The sequence below is a fragment of the Trichosurus vulpecula genome, chromosome 2, assembly GCF_011100635.1.
Source record: "Trichosurus vulpecula isolate mTriVul1 chromosome 2, mTriVul1.pri, whole genome shotgun sequence".
Classification (NCBI taxonomy): Eukaryota; Metazoa; Chordata; class Mammalia; order Diprotodontia; family Phalangeridae; genus Trichosurus; species Trichosurus vulpecula.
In genome coordinates this window covers 454,357,730-454,380,362 of record NC_050574.1, presented here as the reverse complement: position 1 = coordinate 454,380,362, position 22,633 = coordinate 454,357,730, and the positions used below count along the sequence as shown (strand labels likewise).

At 37.8% G+C, this 22,633-nt stretch overlaps 1 protein-coding gene across 1 annotated transcript in view; it reads left to right on the top strand.

Annotated features, from left to right (window-relative positions):
• The window catches only part of PHEX (phosphate regulating endopeptidase homolog X-linked), a 272,352-nt gene that overhangs the window by 49,006 nt on the left and 200,713 nt on the right, over nt 1-22,633 (top strand). The window contains exons 4-5 of the mRNA XM_036746177.1: nt 10,999-11,085; nt 16,819-17,045. Of these exons, the coding sequence (XP_036602072.1) occupies nt 10,999-11,085; nt 16,819-17,045 (314 nt within the window). The remainder of the gene's footprint in view (nt 1-10,998; nt 11,086-16,818; nt 17,046-22,633) is intronic.

Genomic DNA, 22,633 nt, shown 5'->3' with positions numbered 1-22,633 from the left:
CTTAAGCTGCAATCATTTGTATGTTGAGACATGTCTCATAATATGATGTTTTCTTGTTGCCTTTGTGGATGCATGACAAAACCGACTCTGCCAGTTCCATTTTTTCCTCTCCAAAGAGGATCTCTGAGTCTTCCATTTCACTGTAACATCTTTTGGTTTTCTGGTTTCATTTACAGCAAGAATGTCAAGACTGTTTTAGCCGAATGCTCCTGAGAATATGTACACTCAGTTGCTGGACAAAGATCTTACATTTAGAGTAAAAAGAGGTAATATTTAGAGAGAATTAAAAGCTATGGGATTCTTGACACTCTCTGTCCCCTTCCCACTGTTTTGCCACCATCACTGCAGAAGTAAGAGGACAATGCAAGGATGAGGTCTAGTTTGCGTTTTTCCTTCTTTCATGAGTGGTTGTGGTCAAAGAATTCATCTCATGGTGGCCAATCTCTTGGTGATGAGCCTTTCCCTATGTCACTAGGTTGGTCCTCAAAAAGCAGACACAAATAAAATGTTCAGATTAACAAAAAAAATAGATAATTCACATGAATTTCAGAAAGGATAGTTGAACAAGTCACAACTCTGAAACACGAAGGTAACCAATTAAATGCACGCAATTGTCAAAATATTTTTAAAAACAAATTTGTACACCTTAGATTAAGAACCCTTGAGATAGAACGTTTGGTGTCTTCTATTTCTATTTTTTGCAAAGAATTTATATCATATAAGAATTAATTATTCTTTGAATGACTCACTTGTAAATCCATCTGGGCTATTGTTGTGGTTTTTCATTTTTAGGGTTCATTCGGGACTTATTAAACTTCTCTTTCTGAAATTCACTTTTGTGAATTACCTATTTTTTGTTAATCTGAATAGTTTATCTATATCTGCTTTCTGAGGATCCAACGTCATGAAGTAGGGAAAGACTCATCACCAATAGAATGGCCACCACATCATGAATCCTTTGTCATGACCATCCATGAAAGAAGGTAAAAACACAAGCTAGTTTTCAATCTTGCATGGCACATTTACTTTTGCAGTGATAGTGGTACAACAGTGGGAAAGGGGCAAAGGGTACCAGGAATCCCATTGTGTTTAGGCTTTCTATAAACATTTACTGTTTGTACTCTAACTGTGTGATCTTTCTCTAGCAACTGAATAGACAGGAGAATTCAGTCAAATTAATCTTAACCTTCTTGCTATAAATGAAACTAGAGGAACAAAAGATGTTACAGTTAATTGGAAGACTTGGAGATCCTTTTTGGAGAAGGAAAAAAGTGGAGCTGGCAGAGGTGGTTTTGGCATGCATTGACAAAGGCAACAAGAAACATCATTTTATGGGATATGTGGTCATCTTTCCTTGCCTTTTCTATGAAAACAACAGCCCAGATGGATTTATAAGCAAAATCTATTAATCATTCAAAGAGTAATTAACTCTTATATGATATATATTGTTTGCAGAAATAGAGGTAGAAGACATCAGACCTCTCCTAGTTCCGTGGTTCTTAATTCTTGGTGCACACACTTGTTTTTTTAAAAAATATTTGACAATAGTATTTCAGATATTTGGACGGCTAGGTAGTTCAGTGGATAGAGTGCCAGGCCTGGAGTCAGGAAGACTCATCTTCCTGAGTTCAAATCTGGCCTCAAATACTAATTGTGTGACCCTGGGCAAGTCACTTAATTCTATTTGCCTCAGTTTCCTCATCTGCAAGATGAGCTGAAGAAGGAAATGGCAAAGCACTGCAGTACCTCTGCCAAGAAAGCCTCAAATGGGATCACAAAAAGTTGAACACAGCTGGACAACAACTTAATATAATTGGTTTCTTTTGTTATGCTTTGTATTTTCTTATACATTTAAAAACATGATTTTGAGAGGGAGTTCATAGGCTTTATCAGATGGTCAAAGGGGTCAAAAGGGTTAACAGCCCATATCTATCTCCACATCAGAAAAGAAAATACAGAGAAATAAAACTATTAGCCAACGTCATCTATAATGAATTCTGATGCATAAATACTGAATAAAATATTAGCAAAGATGACATCTAATATATTCCAAAGATTATTCCCTACGATAAGATAGGATTTTTATGAAGAATGTTGGGACAGTGTAACATTAAGAAAACCATAAACATAATAGATTACATTTATATCCAAGGCAGACACACTGTTTCTCTGGGACCTCTATCCAACCACCAAAATTATCTTCCTCAGGCACAGGTCTGATCATATTATTCCCTTGCTCACAAAATTTCATTTGTTCCTCATTTCCTCTAGGATAAAATATAGACTCTTTAGCCTTGCATTTAAGACTCTTTACAATCTGGCTCCCACCTCCCTTTCTGGTCTTATTTCACTTCATTCAATTTCTTGAACTCCAAGTTCCAGACAAACTGGACTGCTAACTGGTCCCTAAACTGAACATTCCATCAATTTCATACTTTCATTAAAGATGTTCCTCTGGAATGCATGCCTTATCTTGCTCTCCCAGTATCCTTTTCTTTCTTCAAGGCTCTACTGAGATGATGGCTCTTCTGTGAAGCATACCTGATTCCCCCTGTTAGTGTTCTCTCTGCCTTCCAATTGTTGTTGTTGTATAATCATTTTAGTCATGTCTGACTCTCAGTGACCCCATTTGGGGTTTCCTTGGCAAAGATGCTAGAGTGATCTGTCATTTCCTTTTCCAGCTCATTTTACAGATGAGGAAACTGAGGCAAACAGGGTTAAGTGATTTGCCCAGGGTCACACAGCTAATAAGTGTCTTGAACTCAGATCTTCCTGACTCTGGATGTGGCACTCTATCCACTGCAGCACCTAGCTGCCTGTTCCTTTATTTAGAAACCTTAAATTATTCCTTCTTGCCTCTAAACTCCTTCATAAACAACCACCCTATTGCAATTTATCTCACACTGCTTCTCACATACTTTATGCTCCAGTCAAACTATACTTCCCATTTGGACCATTCCTTATCCTCTCCAGATTACCTAGAATTCTGTTTCTTCTGTTTGAAATGCTTTCCTTCTTTATTTCTTCCTAATGAATTAATATACATTCTTTAAGACACACATCCAAAACCACCTTCTATATATAAAGTTTTCCCTGATTTCCCTTTCCTTTATCCTACCCTCCTATAATAGAATGTGGTCTTTTCCTCCTTTGAACCACCTGTAACAATGAAAATTTTAATGGTACTTATCACAGAGTAATTTGTGTTACTTCTGAGTACCTCTACTAGATTTCAAGGTCCTTGAGGAGCAGGATCTTAAAGTATGTGGCTTAACTCAGCTCTAGGCAGCTAGGTGGCCAATGTTCCAGACTTGGGGCCAGGAGTTCTAAGCTCAAATTCCAACCCCCATGCTAACAAGCTATGTAACCCTAGCCAATTAACCTCTCCACACCCTCAGTTTCTTTATGCTGTGATAATCAAATGAGATGACATGTAAATTATACTTTGTAAACTATAACTGCTCTATAAATGCTAGCTATTATCACTTTTTAATTATTATATATTCTGCAGAACTTATTGTGGTCCTTGCACACAGCAATCATTCAACAAACATTTGTCCAGTTGGATTGAATGTCCTCCTAACTGTGGCTCAGCATATATGGACATCATTAATACAGGAAATGCCTTTCTAAGGATAGGGCTGAGAAATCTGTTGATAAGGTAAATGATAGGTTTACCGTCTCTTAGTTTACTGCCAGAAATCTTTCTCAGACATCAATAAATACTAGGTACTTAGATATCCCAGGATTGACCAGAAAGAATATTTTCTTATGATGCTCTATCTCCTATCACCAATTTAGTTCTAATAGCAAGGTAGGCAATCAGACAGTTATATTTATCTATATCTGTGTACACAGATATAGTCATATATATATATATATATATAGATATAGGTATAGATATAGATATAGATATAGATCTGTATACTTCTTATCTGCCTTTCCTAAGTTTTATTGGAAAAATTGGCATGGGTTATAACAAGCTCAGCAGCATGTTACAGACATTCTACTGTATTATCAGATGTGATAGAAATTATTTTAAGAGAGGCAGTTTTCATGTGTTGAAAGATTGTATTGGTAGATTGATTTTGAGGTTCTTTTAAAGTACGATACTAAAATTTCATTTCATTTCTTGGAAGTGTAATACTAAATAATAAATACAGCAGAAAAAGTTGCCTTCCATTAAGCTTCCTTTAGGGCTAGGCAGTTTGACAAAATAGACCTAATTATAGAGGAAGGGGTATACTTTTTGCATTAAAAAGAATGTTATTATTTTGTACCTTGCAATCTGGGCGGGTGATTTAGAGCTACTTAAGGAGTCCTCAAATCATCTCCTACCCCAATTTTTTCTCCTCAAGCTGATGCGTACCCACAATTATCATTTATAAAAAGATCACAGAAAATAAAAGAAGAAAATAAACATTCGAGCAGCCTCTCTCTATCTGTAGGCAGGGGTTTTCCAGAAGAGTGAGAAATATCATCTTTTATTGTCTTTTCAGTATGTCAAACAAACTTAGTTAATCCCGTGCTTGGCTGATTGTCTGTCTGAGCAGTTAAAAAGATGAGTGTCACACAAACCATATGAAAGTAGAAAGTTTATAGAATCCATAGAGCATGACTTAGTTAACTTGAATTTTATTTATATATTTTTAATGTGAATGACAACAGACTTTGCGAGCCGATTTGGACTTTTTAGGTCTGATGCGACAAGAGTTTAATAACCATGCAGGGTGAGTTAGAAAAATGAAATTTCTCAGTACAGTAAATAAGATGAAGAGTGTATAAACCAAACTGAAGTCTGTAGTCTGGAAACAACAAGGACTAAAAATAGGAAGATTAGAGGGGGCCTTCAGCCATGATGCCATCTAAAGGTAGGTTTTAAGGATTGTCCAAAACAGAATCAAACCTGAGACATCGTTTTAAAAAAGTTTTAACTCTTGCATGTTCTCATTACTCCCTTGGTTGTGGAGGCTGGAAATATTTGGTCTTTTTCAACCTCAATTCCTCAACCAAAGTCATATTTTAAGGATATGGCTCTGACCTAGACTCTTAAAGGTTATACCAGTGGAACCCAAACTCTGTCAGGAAGATTTTTGAGTATTATGAACTGTGTATCTGTTATGTGAGGACCAGCCTGAAGAAATACCAGAATGATTAATGCCTACCATAGGTGATTAATTATTTTGATCAAAGCAATTAAAAATAATTTCTACTAAGGCATGGGGTGGCTGCATCTCTGCTGGTGGAAAGAGAGCCCAACAATGACATCATGGATTTTGTGAAATATCAAAGAAGCTCAAGTTCTTCATATTTTTTCTCTCAAATTTCAAAATTTCTGCTTTGCAATCAAGGCCCCCATAATTAGGCATGTACTGCTACTCGACCAACTGAACTCTTCTCTGATTCCAACAGGCACTGTGTTCTCATGCCTTTAACCTTGGCTCATACTCTTCCTGTGTTAGGATTCCCTCCTTCCTCCTCTTTGCTTATTGAATTCTTACCTGTGTTTAAAACTCAATTCAAAGGCTGTCTCCTCCAGGAAGACTTCCCTTATTCTCTTTGTGGGTAATAACCTTGTGCCCCCCAGACCTCAGTAGTACATTATCTTTCTAGACTTCTGCATGGGATAGAGCAGAGGCATCGGACAAACAGCCCGGGGGCTACATACAGCATCTGTGGTCAGATTAAACATGGGAAATGCTGAACAAAATAAATAAAATACAATAAAACATAAATAACATTACATTTTGCGAGTAACTCAACACGAAGTCCATGAGGAACCTTATATGAGGTTTGTTGTTGTTATGGCTCAGCCATTTTCAGTCATGTCTGACTCTTTGTGACCCCTTCTTTGGGATTTTTGGGGCAAAGATACTGGAATAGTTTGCCAGCTCGTTTTATAAATGAGGAAAGAAGCAAACAGGGTTAAATGACTTGCCTAGGATCATGCAGTGTCTGAGGCCAGATTCGAACTTAGGTCTTCCTGACTCCAGGCCCAGCCCTCTATCTAGGATACCACCTAGCTGTCCTTTATAGGGGATTCACTAGCTCCTATTTCTTCTTCAGTTTGACAACATCGGGCATAGTAGGTACTAAAGAATCAGGATGACTTGAATCAAAAGTCTGCCTCAGAAAATTACTGACTGTGTGACCCTAGGCAAGTCACCTAATCTCTTAGTCTCGGTTTCCTAAACTGTAAAATGTGGATAAAAATAGCACCTTTCTTGATTTGAGGACCGAAGGAGGCTGCATATGTGAAATGCTTTGTAAAGCTTAGTGTCCTCTAGTGCAGCCCTCTCGTTTTGCAGATGGAGGACTATTTGTTTTTTTTTTATTAGTTAATTTATTTATTTTTAGTTTTCAGCATTCACTTCCATAAGTTTTAAATTTTCTCCCCCTCCTTCCCCAGATGGCCTGCAGTCCAATAGGCTCTACATATACATTCCTATTAAACATATTTTCACATTAGTCATGTTGTGTAGGACTATTATAACCAATGGGGGAAACCATGAGAAGGAAAAACAAACAAAACAGAAAACAATAAAGTATGCTTTGATCGATTTGCATTCAGACTCCATAGTTCTTTCTCTGGATGTGGATGGCATTTTCTGACATGAGCCCTTTGGAACTATTTTAGGAGAGTACCACTATGTTGTAACTCATAAGCCATTTGAGGGCAGGAGAGGTAGCTTCACGTAGTGAAAAGAGCACTGGATGTGGAGTCAGAGGACCAAGGATGATTCTTGGCTCTGATGCTTATGTCCTGTGTGACCTTGGGTAATCCAATCACCTAGCCTCAGATTTTGCATCTGTAAAATAGGGGTTGTGTGGCGGTGGTGGTATAGATCTCTTAGGATTCCTGGCACCTTCTCATAGCATATAGTTTTGTTGTTCATTCATGTCAGACTCTTCATGATCCTCTTTGGGATTTTCTTGGCAAAGATACTAGAATGGTTTGCCGTTTCCTTCTCCAGCTCATTTTACAGTTGAGGAAACTGGGGCAAACAGGATTAAACAACTTGCCCAGGGTCACACAACTAGTAAGTGTCTGAGGATGCATTTGAACTCAGGAAGATGAGTCTTCCTGACTCCAGGCCTGGCACTCTATCCACTGAGCTGCCTACCTTGCCCCCTAGCATATAGTAGGCACTTAATAAATTCCGTTGTTTTTTCTGCCATTAGGAGCGGGTAAAGGAAAGGTGATGAAAATAGCAGACTAGGTTTATTCGTCACTGGGCTGCCTAAAGTCCTGTTTAGGTTGTTTTTGTTTTGTTTTTAAATGATTTTTCTCTAGGTACGGATAGTGGGTGTTTGAAGCTTACCTTTATAATGCACAAATTTCATGACTGTGAACACATTTTAAACGCTGAGCTTTGTTCTGCTGAGAGAGCTGAATAAATCAGAGGTTTCAGTTTCTGTGGTAACATGATAAAAGGTACTTGAATGTGTGTGTGTGTGTGTGTGGGGGGGGCTGATATTTGAAAGTTCCTTCGAATAAACAATGAAAGTTTTGTGGAGAGGTAACTGTACTTAGAAGGCTTTAGGGACACTTTAATGACCAGGGATGCAGGGATGTGGCCTGTGTTAGGCTTTGTTTCTCATTCATTAATGAATCCCCAGGCTAGATTTCTTTCTTTCTTTTCACTAATTCACATTCACAGATGCATAAACATGGTGGCTATCCACTGATTGCTACCTCATGGTCTGCATATAAATGCTGCCTCTCCTCGGGATGGGAGGGGGGACATTTGGGAGGACTGATGTGGAAGGGAGGAAAGAAGAGAATGGTGGTGTACAAAAACACCGGGAATATAATCTGCTTTAAAACAATGACAGCAAATTTCGACATATACAAACACCCCCAAAACAGTCAGTTCTTTTAGCAGAGCAAATCAGGTCTGTGTATGGTTTCCGCATTGGAATGGAACTATTTATCATCTTCATGCCTTCTGCCCCTTTCTTTCCCTATCCAGTCCCCCATATTTACAGCTCACCTTGGGTACACACCTAAGCAAATGCTTACTATTTTATATTTTCCTTAATCCCTGGCTTCTCTCTCCTCTCCCTGCCCCTCTCCTCACCGATGTGTGCAGCATGTGGAATATTTGCAGTTACCTGAACAATATCAAATGCCTAAATGAATTTGGGAATATCTACCTTCCCTAGCAATTTAAAGATGGTAGCAGGTTCATCTCATTTGCATTGAAGCAACAGAGTGAAAAGGCTAGAAGAGAATTTTAACAGAATTTTAATGTGGCTACAATTTATCTCATTTTTATCATTCCCTTCACCTCCTTTTTTTGGGGGGTGGTGTTAGTTTTATTGCTGTCTGATAACCCACAGGAAAGAAATAATGAATAGAATAAATTCAGGGTCCTTCCCTCTCTCTTTTTCCCTTCCTATTTTTAAAACTCTCCATGCATTTCTGTTACTTAGGTGTTTGCGCAACAAGACAGAGACTCTTGGCTGCAAATTTTTGAAAGGCATGATTTCTAGACTAAGGGTAGGATTCTCTTCAGAGAATATGTAATTATTTATTAATCTGATACAGTGGGTCCTCATGGCTATGCAGGGCACAGTAGGAACATTTATTACACTCTGGTTTTGTAGGAGACAAGGTTGTTTTCAATTGATGGGCAGTTGCCATTGAAAAAAGAGTTTCTTTGTAGGTAGATGTGGAAATTGCTATGATTCCCTGGTAAAACTGGGAATCTTTAGCTCCCATTCATTATGGCAGATTGCTACTTTTAAATGCGTTTAAAGCACTGGTTTTTTTCTGAGTCCTATCGCCCTAGTTCATAAAGAACTGAAAGGCTAATTAGTTTATTCTCCTTAAAATACATCAGTGCTTTTAAATTAGGGATTGCTTTTGAAAGCAACTTCAAAATAGCTGCATGCCAGCCATCTTGTTTATGTAGCTACATCTTAAACAGGCCTTTAACATATTAATTTTAAGGCAATTTTAAAGCCGTCATTTTAAGGCAAGTTAGATAAGCTTTCTAACTTCTCCTTTTTGTCACCAAACAAGTCCTATGTTCCAAATATATTTACACGTAGTTCAACAGATCAATCAGCAAGTATTTATTAAGCACCTACTATGTGTTAGGTACTATGTTAGGCTTGGGGGACACAAGTACGAAAAATGAAACAATCCCTGCTTTTGAGGGACCTTTCATTCTAAGGAAGAAGACAAGTCTCTGTATCTACGTGTACATGTACGTATACATACACACACAAACAATACACATATTATAGTCCGCATGTTGAAGTTCTTAAATTGCTGCGGAAAACATGTGGAGGTAGATAGGCCCAATTTCATTTAGATGTTTGATACTGCTCAGGTACTGCTAACATTCTGCATGTTGCAGACATAAGTGAGAAGTGGAGTAGGGAGGGGATATGCACATACACAATATACATACGTGTATCACACATGTATATGTTTTTGTACTCATATATGTATATACGTATATTATCCATTATATGCGCAAACATATACACACTACGTATTTGTTGTCATACATATAGACATACATAAAGTAAATAAGTTCAAATATGTACAAAGCAGTTCAAATACAAGAGTGGGGAAGGTCATTGGGTAAAGAATTATGAGTCTTCTGTTGAAGAGATTATGGGGTAGTGGATAGATCCCTAGATTTAGAATCAGAAGGTCTGGCTTTGGGTTCTGCCTCTGCCATATTGGTAGTGAAGTGACCTGGGTAATTCATTCAACCTATTCAAGTGTCAGAATAATATGTATGTAGCTTCTCACAGCCACTTCCTGGTTCCTAGAACTTGTTAGGATTCACCATCTATTTAGCATCTGATTAAAAGCTTTCATTTTCCTTTGAACCTCTCCCCACGAACCAGAATTAAAAATGACGCATCAATGCAAGACGCCATTTACTTAAAATAGAATGCAAGTTATACAACCACAATTTGAATCAGCCAAATAATACTCTTTAATCTATCAATAAACATTTATTAAACCCCCACTATATGTTAGATGCAGATGCTGATGATACAAATTGGTAAATTTGATAGAAATAGAGAAGTTTAAAATAGGAGAAAGATACTGAGCTTAGTTTTAGATATGTTGAGATGCTATATCTCTGGGACATCAGGTTTGAAACGTCCAATGGGCAGTTGGAATACAGCTCAGGGAAGAGGCTGGGGCTGGGTGCATAGAAAGTCATATGGGAGCAGATGGAGTCACTGAGAGGAAATGTAGAGGACTTAGGGCAAAATTTTAGGGAAAACTCAAAGTTAGGGCATGCCATGTGGATGGTGAGATGATAGAGGAGAGTGAGAACAAAGGTAAGAGGCTCACCAGAAGAGAGTAGTGCTACTAAAACTCACAGGAGAGTGTATCCAGAAGGAGAAGATGATTAACCATGTCGTATGTTGTAGATAGAGAATGAGAAGGATCAAAAGAAGACCTTCAGATTTGGGAATTAAGAGATCATCCTCAGCAGAGCTAAAATGTGAACCTAGATTCTCTGACTGCAGATACAAACACTTTTTCCACTATGTCATTTCTCATCTTATAATTGAGCTAGGTATGGTATTCAAGTGGGAAAACATGGGCAGAGTGGCATAAGTCAGACTTTGCTTTTCATTTTAAAATTTTTATTAGAGCAAATGAATTCTTGACTCTTCTATTGTTGGTAGAGGACGTAAATATTCCAGTTTAGAGTTAGACTCAACTGGCACCCAAGATTTTCATTAACTTTGAATCTGGAAATAGAAGCCGAGAAAAGGATTTTTTTTTCTGAAGAATTTGCTTAGGACATGCTTGTGTATGAGTCTTCCCCTTCTCCCTCTCTATTCCCCCCCCACCTCTGCCACCCCCATCTCTGGTGTTTCTTGTATTCATTGTCCGTTCTGCAATGTTAAATTTTTAACTTCAGGAATCATCACTGTTACCTTGAGTTATGTGGTATCCAGCATAGTACCACCCACAGGTGGGCACTTAATACTTTTTTTTATACTTCACAGCACTTCTGGAGAAATCACTAAGCAGAAGGAGGGACACTGAAGCCATACAGAAGGCCAAAATTCTTTATGCTTCTTGCATGAATGAGAGTGAGTATCATGGTTAGTTTCAAAATCCAATGAATATTTACAAGTCATATTTTTGGAATTCTATGCATCTTGAAAGGTGTAATTTAAGTTTAAAGCTATTGCCAACTATCAAAAATTAAATTTGGAAAGAATCTACCACAGCCAATATCAGGTTGTTAGGGTGATGCAGAGAATATTTAGGTTTATGGAAACTAGATTCTAAGAGAACTAAAATATTCTTTGGGTATAAATTAGGATATTAGAAATTCAGTAGGGAGTGGAGCCAAGATGATAGAGTAGAGGCAGGAGCTCACCTGAACTCTCCCAAATTCCCCTCCAAACAACTTTGAAATAATACTTCAAATTGAATTCTGGAGTGGAAGAACCAAAACAAGATTAAGGTGAAACAATTTTCCAACCCAAGATAACTTAGGAGGTTGTCAGGAAAGGTCTGTCACATCAGGGTGGTGGTCAGGCCCTGAGCACATCATAGGCCATGCATGGCAGTGCTAGCAATAGGCCTTGGAGATCATTTTATCAGTTACAGCAATAGCTTCAGGAAATCTCAGCCCACAAACTGTAAGGAGGTCAGACAACTGGTCAGAAAGAGATTACAGGGGACCTGTGTTGGGTGCTGGGTTCAGGACCCTATTGCATTACTGTATCAGTAAGGCAATAAACACAACATCAATGATAATTGTGAATATGCCTATGTGGTTCTGTATCACAAAGTATGAGAGACTTTCTATAGAGAAGGCAGAAGAAGCAAACCATTTATTCAGACACCAGATAATCAGATCCCATAATCAGTGAGCCCACTTTATCATAAAAGCAAAGAACTTAAAACACAATATTACAGCAGGGAGCCTGGTCATCCCAAAACCTCTCCTACCCCCTGCTGGGGTCTTTCCCAAAACAAACTCACAGTACAACTGTCGCAATTCGACTTTCTTTACCTCAGCTCTATCATGACCACCATTAACAGCCATAACAGCTCTCTCAGCATTTCCCATGACACAACTTCCTTTTCCTCTCAGCAAGCTCCTCCCACCACATGTGACTTAGGCTTCCTGTGATGCAGGCAGGTCACATGGCCTATTAATGGGTGGGAAAGATCTTCAAATCTAAATTGCTATTACAATTACTCACACGCAGTTGTGGGTGCTAGTCCTAGGGTTAAGAAGAGCAGTAGTGCTTCTTGCCTCAAGAGAACAAGGGCCCTGGTCACAATTCCAGGGCAGAGAACACTGCCTATGATTGGCTCACAAGGGAGCAGGGACCCTGGTTTCAGTTCTAATGCAAAAAGGAGCACTAGTGCTTATGCCTGCAGGAGAGCAAAGTCTATTCCTAGATAAAGACAGGCCAGGAAAGCAGTGACCACACCTCTCTCTAGATTATATCACCTTGGAAACACCAAAACTTACAGACCCTCAGAACTAGCTTTGAAAAAAGTAGCACAAAAAACCTGAAGCTTGGGACAGTGCCCCCTCCACCCAGGAGCAGGGTGTTAACATGAAGTTAAAAGTCAAGAAACAGGCTGGAAAAATGAGCAAACAAAAAATAACCTTGATCATAAAAAGTTACTATGGTGATAGGGAAGATCAAGACCAAAAACTCAGAAAAAGACAGTGATGTCAAAATAGCCACAAGCAAAGCCTCAAAGAAAAGATGTTAATTGGAAACAAGCTCAAGAGGAATTCCCTAAAGTGCTCAAAAAGGATTTAAAAAACCAAATACAAGAGGCAGAGGAAAAATTGGAAAAAGAAATGAGAGTGATGCAAGAAAATTATAAGAAGAGAGACAACAGCTTGGTAAAAAGCAAAAAAAAAAATGTTGATGAAAATACACCTTAAAAACAGACTTGGCCAACAGTAAAAGAGGCACAAAAATCCACTGCAGAGAACTCCTTAAAAAGCGGAGTTGGCCAAATGGAAAAAGAGATAAAAAAGTTCACTGAAGAAAACAATTTATTAAAAATTGGAATTGGGCAAATGGAAGCTAATGTCTCCATGAGACATCAAGAAACAAACAAAATCAAAACAGGAAAAAAATAGAAGAAAATGTGAAACAACTGATCTGGAAAATAGATTCAGGAGAGATGACTTAAATGTTATTGGACTACCTGAAAGCCGTGATTAAAAAAAAGGAGCTTATGCATCATCTTTCAGTACATTATCAAGAAAAACCACCTTGATATCCTAGAACCAGAGGATAAAATAGAAATTGAAAGAATCCACTGGTCACCTCCTGAAAAAGACCCCTAAATGAAAACTCCCAGGAATATTATAGCCAAATTCCAGAGCTCCCAGGTCAAGGAGAAAATACTGCAAGCAATCAGAAAAAAAAAAAACAAACAAACAATTTAAATGTTGTGGAGCCGCAGTCGGGATAACATAAGATTTACTAGCTTCTACATTAAAGAATCAGAGAGTTTAAAATATGATATTCTGGAAGGTAAAGGAGCTGGGATTACAACCAAGAATCATCTACCCAGCAAAACAGTATAATCCTTCAGGGGAAAAATAGATATTCAATGAAATAAAAGACTTTCAAACATTCCTGATGAAAAGGACAGAGCTGAATAGAAAGTCTGACTTTCAAAGAAAAGACTCAAGAGAAGCATAAAAAGCTAAACAAGAAAGAGAAATCATAAGGCATTCACAAGGCTAAACTATTTACATTCCCATATGGGATGATGATACTTGTAACTCTTAAGAAATTTCTCATTATTAGGGCAGTTAAAACGAGTTTATATAGACAGAAAGCATGGACGTGAGTTGACTATAATGGGATGATTAAAAAAATTAGTGAGTGAGAGAGATGGGTGCACTGGGAGAAGGGGGAAGGGAAAGGTAGAATGGAGGAAATTATCTCACAAAAAAGAGGCATAAAAGGAAGATCTTTTAGAGTGGAGGGGAAGATGGGGGTGGTGGTGACAGACAATGCTTGAACCTTGCTCTCATTGGAATTGGCTCAAAGAGGGAATGATATACACACTCCACTGGGTACAGAAATCTGTCTTACCCTATAGGGAAGTAGGAAGAGAAGGGGATGGGAGGTTACTAAAAGAAGTGTGGGTGGATTAAAGGAGGCAGTTATCAGAAATAAAACAGATTTTTGAGGAAGGGCAGGACAAAAAGACAGAGAGAAGGATAAACAGAGAAAAAATAGAATGGAGGGAAATACAAAGTAATCCTAACTGTGAATGTTAATGGGATGAACTCACCCATAAAATGGAAATGGATGGGAGAATGGATTAAAAACAGAATCCAATAATATGTTGTTTACAAGAAACCCACTTGAAATAGAGACACACACAGAGTAAAAAGTAAATGGCTGGAGAAGACTCTATTATACTTTAGCCAATGTAAAAACAAACAAACAAACAAAAACTCAACAAAAAACAACCAGGGGTAGTGATCAATCTCAGATTAAGCAAAAGCAAAATCAGAGCTAATTAAAGAGATAAGCAGGGAAACTACATTTTGCTAAAAGGCGCCATAGACAATGAAGTAATATCAATACTAAATATATATGCATCAAACTGCATAGCATCCAGATTTTTAAAGGAAAAGTTAAATGAATCACAGCAGGAAATAGATAGTAAAACTACACTAGTGGGGGACCCCAACTTGCCCTTCTCAGAACTGGATCAACCTAATCATCAAATAAACAAGAAATAAGGTAAGGAGATTAATAAAATTTTTAAAAAAAACTAGATATGATAGACCTTTTGAGAAAATCGAATGAAAAGAGAAAGGAGTATATCTTTTTTCAGCTGTACATGGCACCTTCATGAAAATTGCTGATAGATTAGGGCATAAAATTCTCACAACCAAATGCAGAAAAGCAGAATTATTAAATGCATCTTTTAAAAGCTATAATACAATAAAAATGACATTAATAAAAGGCTGTGGGAATATAGATTAAAAATTTATTGGAAACTAAATAATCTAATCCTAAAGAATGAGTGGGTCAAAGAACAAATCATGGAAAGAAACAATAATTTCATTAAAGAGAATGACAACAACGAGACAACATACTAAAATTTATGGGATGTAGCCAAAGTAGTACTTAGGGGAAAGTTATTTCTCTAAATGTTTATTTCTCTACATCTAAAAGTTTATATCTCCAAATCAATAAAATAGAGAAAGAGCAGATCAATGAATTGGACACGCAACTGAAAAGTCAAAATAAAAGAACAAATTTAAAATCCCCAATTAAACACCAAATTGGAAATCCAGAAAATCAAAGGAGAGATGAATAAAATAGAAAGTAAAAAACCATTGAACAAATAAATAAAATCAGGAGCTGGCTTTATATTTAAAAAAAACACTAGTAAAACAAACCATCAGTTAATTTGAGTAAAAGAAAAGAAAGAAAAAACCTAAATTAATAGTATAAAAAATGAAAACAGTGAATTCACCACCAATGAAGATAAAATTAAAGCAGATTATTAAGAGCTATTTTGCCCAAGTATATGCCAATACATTTAATAATCTACATGAAATGGATGAATATTTACAAAAATACAAATTGTTTGGATTAACAGAAGAGGAAATAGAATAATTAATTCTATTTTGGAAAAAAATATTGAACAAGCCATAAATGAGCTCTCTAAGAGTAAATCCTTAGGACCTGAGAGATTCACAAGTGAACTCTACCAAACTTTTAAAGAACAATTATTTCTACTACTATATAAACTATTTGGAAAAACAGGCAAAGAAGGCGTCCTACCAGATTCCTTTTATGACACAAATATGTTGCTGATACCTAAACTAAGAAGAGTAAAAACAGAGAAAGAAAACTATAAACCAATTTTCCTAATTGTTATTGATGCAAAAATTTTAAATAAAATACCAGCAAGGAAATTAGAGCAATTTATAGCACAGATCATATATTATGACCAGGTGGAATTTATGTGAGGAATGTAGGGCTGGTTCAACATTAGGAAAACTATCAGCATAACTGACCATATCAATAACAAAACAATGGTTTTGCTTGTCTATGTATATTTATTTTTCTTCTTTTCTTTTTCAATATCAAGAGGTTGGAAGGAGGAGGTTGGAAGGAGGAGGTTGGAAGGAAAGAAAATAAATGGTCATTAATTAAAAATTAAGCTTCAAAAAGAATTATCGAGCACTTAAAATGCATGAAATGAGCAATTTATTCCTTTGGTAAAGTTTGTTTCTTATTAGAGTACACTACTGTCTCCCGGTGTGATCCAGCATTTTATTTTGGTAAAGATCATTATATGGTTCTGAATATTTTAGGAAGGGGGAAAAAGTCTTTTAATTTTAGGAGTCTTTCCCTATTTTAATTTATTCCCGTGCTCTATCATAGCAAGCTTTTTGGAGCACATGGAGAGGGGTGAGTTTCATAGAAAGGGCAGGTGCAGATGGATTGCAATCTGCACTATTGGAAGGAATACCTACATTGAAGAGATCCTTTGGAGTATTGGAGTATTGGGGTATTTTTTAAGGGAGACAATTTTCCCAGGCATCTCTCTTGGCATAAATGACATGAGTTATGATTACATTAAATACAAGTCAGAGCCTACTCTTCTCTTGAAGTAATAAGCATTTTTCTAGCTAAACCTTTTCTGATGTCTAAGCCTGAAGTTGTAGGCTCTAGTAGTAGTAGTAAATGGTACTAGTAGTAAATGGATTAAAGGCAAATAATTAGTACTTTTCCTCTTAAGGGAACAAATTAACAACACTGGCTTGGTTTCTTTGTACCTTCTTTCTCTTTCAGAGGCGATAGAGAAAGCTGATGCCAAGCCACTGTTACACATACTGAGACATTCCCCCTTTCGCTGGCCTGTGTTAGAATCTAACATTGGTCCAGAAGGCGTGTGGTCAGAAAGGAAGTTCAGCCTCCTTCAGACCCTGGCGGTGTTCCGTGGACAATACAGCAACTCTGTGTTCATCCGTTTGTATGTTTCACCTGATGACAGAGAATCCAACAAACACGTATTGAAGGTACAGAGGCAGTTTCTTTCATACTTGTTAGGCAAGTCCATGGTGGAAGTTTAGCAAGTTTTCCTATGGGAAGATAGAGTCATCTTATAGCACCATCTTGGAAAATTTCCTTGTTCTGTTGGACACTTGGATCTGAACCATTTACTTTTTTTCACACAACATATCATTGGTAGTCAGGGTTTTTTTTTTTAGCCTAGGTTGTTTATTTTTGAAAGTGCTGCATCTTTTCTTTTTGTAGCTGGGAAACGTAAATTTTTTATTGATATTCTTTGTTCCAGATTAGACAATAGGTCCCTGCCCTCCTAGCATAGAGTGCATGTAAATACTAAATAATAACTGTTTCTCTTTTGGCCAGGAACCCTGAGGTCTTCCCCTCCTAGTTTTATTTTTTTTTTTTGAGTTTTGGTTAAAGGGGCCATCCCTTGATTAACTTCTTAAAGAGGCCTGTTCACTGAATGGGCATTACCTCACTCAAAGTGAGAGCCTGAAAAGACCTTAGCCTAAAAGGGCCAGGGTCTCCCAATCCTGGGCCATCTCCAGTCATCCTGGTGAATTTCAGGCCACTGGACCCAGATGGCTCTGGAGGAGAAAGTGAAGCTGGTGACCTTGCACAGCCCTCCCTCACTCAAATCAAAGTCAACTGCAAGTCATGTGATCATTTCCCTGATGTCATGGTCCTCTTCGAAAACAAAGGACAAACACAACAGCCAACAACAGAACCTGACAGTACATACAATATTCTATATCCCTAACTTCCTCACCTCTGCAAAGAAGGGAAGGAGATATGTTTTCTCCTCTCTTCCTCAGGGTCAAGCTTCGACATAATTACACAGCTTTCAGCTTTTTGTTCTTATTGGTTTCCACCCCCCCCCCCCACTTGCCTTCTTATAGTCACTGTGGATTCCCTTCCCCCCTGCCTCTCTCTGTTCTGCTTATTTCACTTGTATCCGTTCATGTTAGCTTTACCATGCTTCTCTGTATTCTTCAATTTCTCTGCTTCTTCCAGCACAGTAACATTCCCCTCTATTCACGTATCACAGTTTATTTCAGCTGAGTTTTCAAAGGGTCATAAGAGTCTAGGGCTGGATCTGCAGTACATATGGGTCACCTCAGTTCTAGTGATGAGAGATCAGAGGACTTAAGACTTAGATGTGAACTTAGAGATCATTTTATCAAACTGCCTATACCACTAGTACAACATTAAAATCAATCCAAGAAACGTTGACTAAATGCTTCAGATGTATGTGCTATGTATAACACTGTGCTAGCCTGAGGCACGGGGACCTCAGCCTTCATAAGATAATCTGTTCCATTTTTTGGATGGCTCTAATTGATAAATTCTTTCTTATCTAGCACTGCTGCTGAGCCCACAAGGACTAGGGTATCCATCTCTCCCTGTCATATACCCAACCATGTGACTTGGCCAGATTTAATCATGTGGAGCTTGGCCTCTAGTGAGAGGGGCTCCCTTTTCTCACACTCATTGGCTAGAACCACTGAACATTTTTTAAACTCAAAAGGTCCTTGAGATACTAATTCACCTAAGATTAGGAAAGAAGAAACACAAAAAAGGTAGAACTCTGCTCAAGGGTCCCAGGTATAAACACCTAGTTGAGGCCATGCTCCAAGTAGGGAGAGGTGATGGAGTCCATAGAAGTAATCTGGGAGGTTTCCTTTCACCCTGCCCCCCATCGAAGCCCAAGCAATGAATCACCATTTCCTTGGAGGCCTCCCAAAGGTCCATTCTGCCTCGTCTACACTTATTGCACATCTTCTTGTGATGTCTACAAGCTGGTCCTAGTTCTCCCCCTGGGGAGAGATGCAGATGTTAAGACTCAAAAATAGGCATCACATTCTACATCTAAACCTTGTTATTTCATGGGCTTTATGGCCAGAAGTGCTTTTCTAAAACTATTGTTTTCCTAGGCTTCCCCACACTCTTTACTGAGACCAGAAAAGAAAGCAGCAGAAGAAAAAAAGCCTGTTATTCTGACTCTCTCTCTTTGCTTCAATGACACCTCCTTAAATATACTCCTAAATCCATACAGTTTCCCTGCCATCAGCTTCTACCTTCTTCCACCGGTCCAGTAAAATCTTCATTAATATTATCATGGTTGTCTTGCTCTCCTAATAGGAAATTATTAAGTGTCTTTCCCATTAAGAAAGCAAGAGGCACCTGGACATATCCTTGGGTAGCTAACATTATTATTAAAAGTTCAAGAGAATGCTAGAATACCCTGTACAATTCAGAACTCATGGATGGAAGGAAGGTCAGGATGGATTTGAACCACTGAAGTTGAAGAGTCTTGGGGAACTATCCAGCTATTTTTATATTTTTGGGTATTACTTCTTTTCTTCCAGAATTGCTTTGTCTGGTTTGGAACTTTTTGCTGAAAAGCTTATTTGTGCAATTCTGTCTTTAGTCTAGATGTAAAAGAATTTGTGCTGTATTTACATTCATATTTTTCTAACTTCTGAAGCTTTAGTGGATGTTGACCTTTCACAATGTAAAAAGGCCTTCCTGAACTAAAGTTCCCATGTTAACCTTTTTGAGTAGGAACTGTCACCATCTCCAGGATTTTTCCCCTTTCTATTCTCATTGACTCCAAACTACAACAGACCCTCATTGCATTCTCTTATACTATAAAAATCTCCTAATAGGTCTTCCGATTTCCGTGATTTTCTTTCCCTCAAATAATCTTTTTATAAATCTTTTGTTACTCATAGATCTGCTCAAAATTTTTCCGTGGCTCCTAATTGCTTACTGAATAAAGCCCAAAACTTTCCTTGGCATTCAAGACCCTCCAGAATTAGTGGCACACTACTATTACGGTCTTGTATAGTTCCCCTCCATGAGTGGTATGTTGGTAAATGTTTAACAATTGGCTCTTCCATTAATGAATCACTCCATCCAGGCCTGGAATGTTTTCTCTCCTCTCCTCTGACTTCCTTGACTTCTTTTAAATCCCAAATAAAATTTCGTCTTCTACAGAAAGCCTTCACCAACCTCTCTTAATTCGGTGCCTTCCCTCTGTTAATCATTTTCTATTTATCCTGTATATAGCTTGCTTTGTATTTATTTATTTGTATCCTGTCTCACCCCTTAGACTGTAAGCTCCTTGAGGGCAGGGACTATCTTTTGCCTCTTTCTGTATCCATTGCACTTAAGTCAGTGCCTGGCACAGAGTAAGCACTTATATGTTTATTGATTTTTTGATTGGTTCTCCGAAACCCACTTGACACACTTTAAAGTTTAATCTGCATTATTAACATTTTTCTTCGCTACTTTCTTAAGTCTAGAGTCAACAGAACAATAAATCAAGTTCTGATTTGTAGCAATTGCTGATTTCCAAAGTGTAAATGCTCACACTGAGGATTTAACAATCAGCCTTCATGAGTTAATAAGAGGTGTTTCCAGTACAACCCTTCATACGCTTTATGTTTCATACAAACTGGATCAATTTCTGTCCCACAAAAAATTTGCTTTGTGTTCCACCCTCCCCATGCCTTTGCATACTTTTTTTCATGCTTGGAATTCTGTACTTCCCCTTTTTTGCCTGTTGAATTTCCTACCCATCTTTGAAAGCCTAATTTAAATGCCACCGTTTTCTGTGGAGGCTTTCTCTGATTTCCTCTAAGTTAGTAAGGATCTTACATAGCACTTTATTTTCTAATTTACATACTTAACATGTATTATCAAGTGTGATAGTTACCAGGCTATCAGTCTTCTCCTCTTACTAGACTGTAGGCTTTCTGAGGCCAGGGACCTTATGTATATTTTGCAGTACTTGTACAGCATCAGCTCTAACAACGTAGGTGCTTAACAATTTTTTTTTTGATGAATGAAAGTTTGAGTGAAAATCTTCCATCCTTGAAATTGTTTCCTTCAATGACCCACTGAGAAGTGGTGAACTCTAGTGTCCATCAGTGATGTATGAGATGGATCGATGCTAGTGATTCTCTGGGTGAATGATTAGCTTGAGACACACTCTAATAATAGATAGGAGATTCTGTGTCAAGAAATCTGATGGCGCAATGCCAGTTCTGTCCCATGATGACAGATCATCCCCTTTGAAAAGAATTTTTAAAAGAAGGTTCATTCTTCAATCCCATAACTATCCCAGCCTTCTGAATATCTTCATTTGTGGTTTAAAGTAAATTGGGGACTCTCTCATCCAGACTTAAAGAAATGTAAATATTTGATGAATTCCTGATGACAGGACTAACGTGGGAAAACTTGAAATCTTTAAAGAGAAACAAATAAAATGCTAAAACTAAATAAAACTAAACTTTGAGAGGATGGGGAAAGGTAGGGAAGTAGAATGAAAAAGGTGAAAAGAAAGCACCCTTGATTTATTCTAGGATTTCAGGAAGAGTGGAAGTTTGAAAAGTTGTTAATATAGATGTAATTGGCTCTTAGAGACCGCTATAGAGCTTTCGTGATATAATGTGAAAAATTAAAAGATGTTTTCCATAAAAAGTAGAAGTATGGCAAAAGCAGAATTTTTAAATATGCAATATATGTTGGGAGGCAGTGTGTTATAATGGAGAGAGTTTTCTGGACTTGGAGTCAGGAAATATTTAGGTTCAATTCTTGGCTCCCAAAGTTACTAGTTATGTCAGTTTGAGCAAGTCACTTTAACCTCTCTCAAGCCTTAGTTTCTTCACCTGTAAAACGGGAATACTATTGTTTACAATAGCAACTAACAGGATTGTTTTGAGGAAAATACTTTTGAAAAAAATCTTAGAGTTATATAAGTGTGGGTTATCATGTATTAAATGTTAAAATACTTTTATGTAAAAACTCAAACTGAGTCTCTGAATAAAGTGAAGAAGTTTCAAGTGCCACCTCTTTCCTTGGGGCACTGACTACAGCACCCAGTTTTACTACAGTGGCACCACAGGAACAAGTTAGGATGTGGCATTGGAAGAAAAAAAAGAAATATGAGAACGCCCACTGGGTTGGTGCGAGGAAACTAGACTCACACGTGATTGGGGGTCTCATTTGACTATTCCAAGAAGTTTGGAAATGGTGGGATTTGAGAGTCACTAGATTATATACTGGCTGTCCCTAATACCGCCTTCGGTTCTGCTGTAGAATAAAATGGGAAAGCAGTTATTAAGTTCTTCTCCAATGCCAAGCCCTGGAGATACAAAGGAAGGGAAGGGAATAAAGGAGGAAGAAAACAAGCATTTATTAAGCACCTAGTGTATGCCAGGAACTGTGCTAAGTACTTCACAAATATCTCGTGCTCCTTATAACAACCATGATAGGGAGGTGCTATTACAATCCGCCTTTTATAACTGAGGAAACTGAAGCACATAGTGGTTGAGTGACATGTTTTAGTTGCGGAAACTGAGGCAGGCAGAGATTAAGTGACCCACAATGCTAGTAAGCATCTGCAGCTGGATTTGAACTTGGATCTTCCTGACTCTGGGCTCAGCTCTCTATCCGCTACGCTAATTAGAAGCCTCTAATTAAAAAGTGAGACAGTCGCTGGCCTGAAAGAAGAGAAAGGACAAATGTAAGAGGGGATTGTAATGCATACACACAGGTTCTTTTGGGTGTAAACCATGAGTAGGTGACT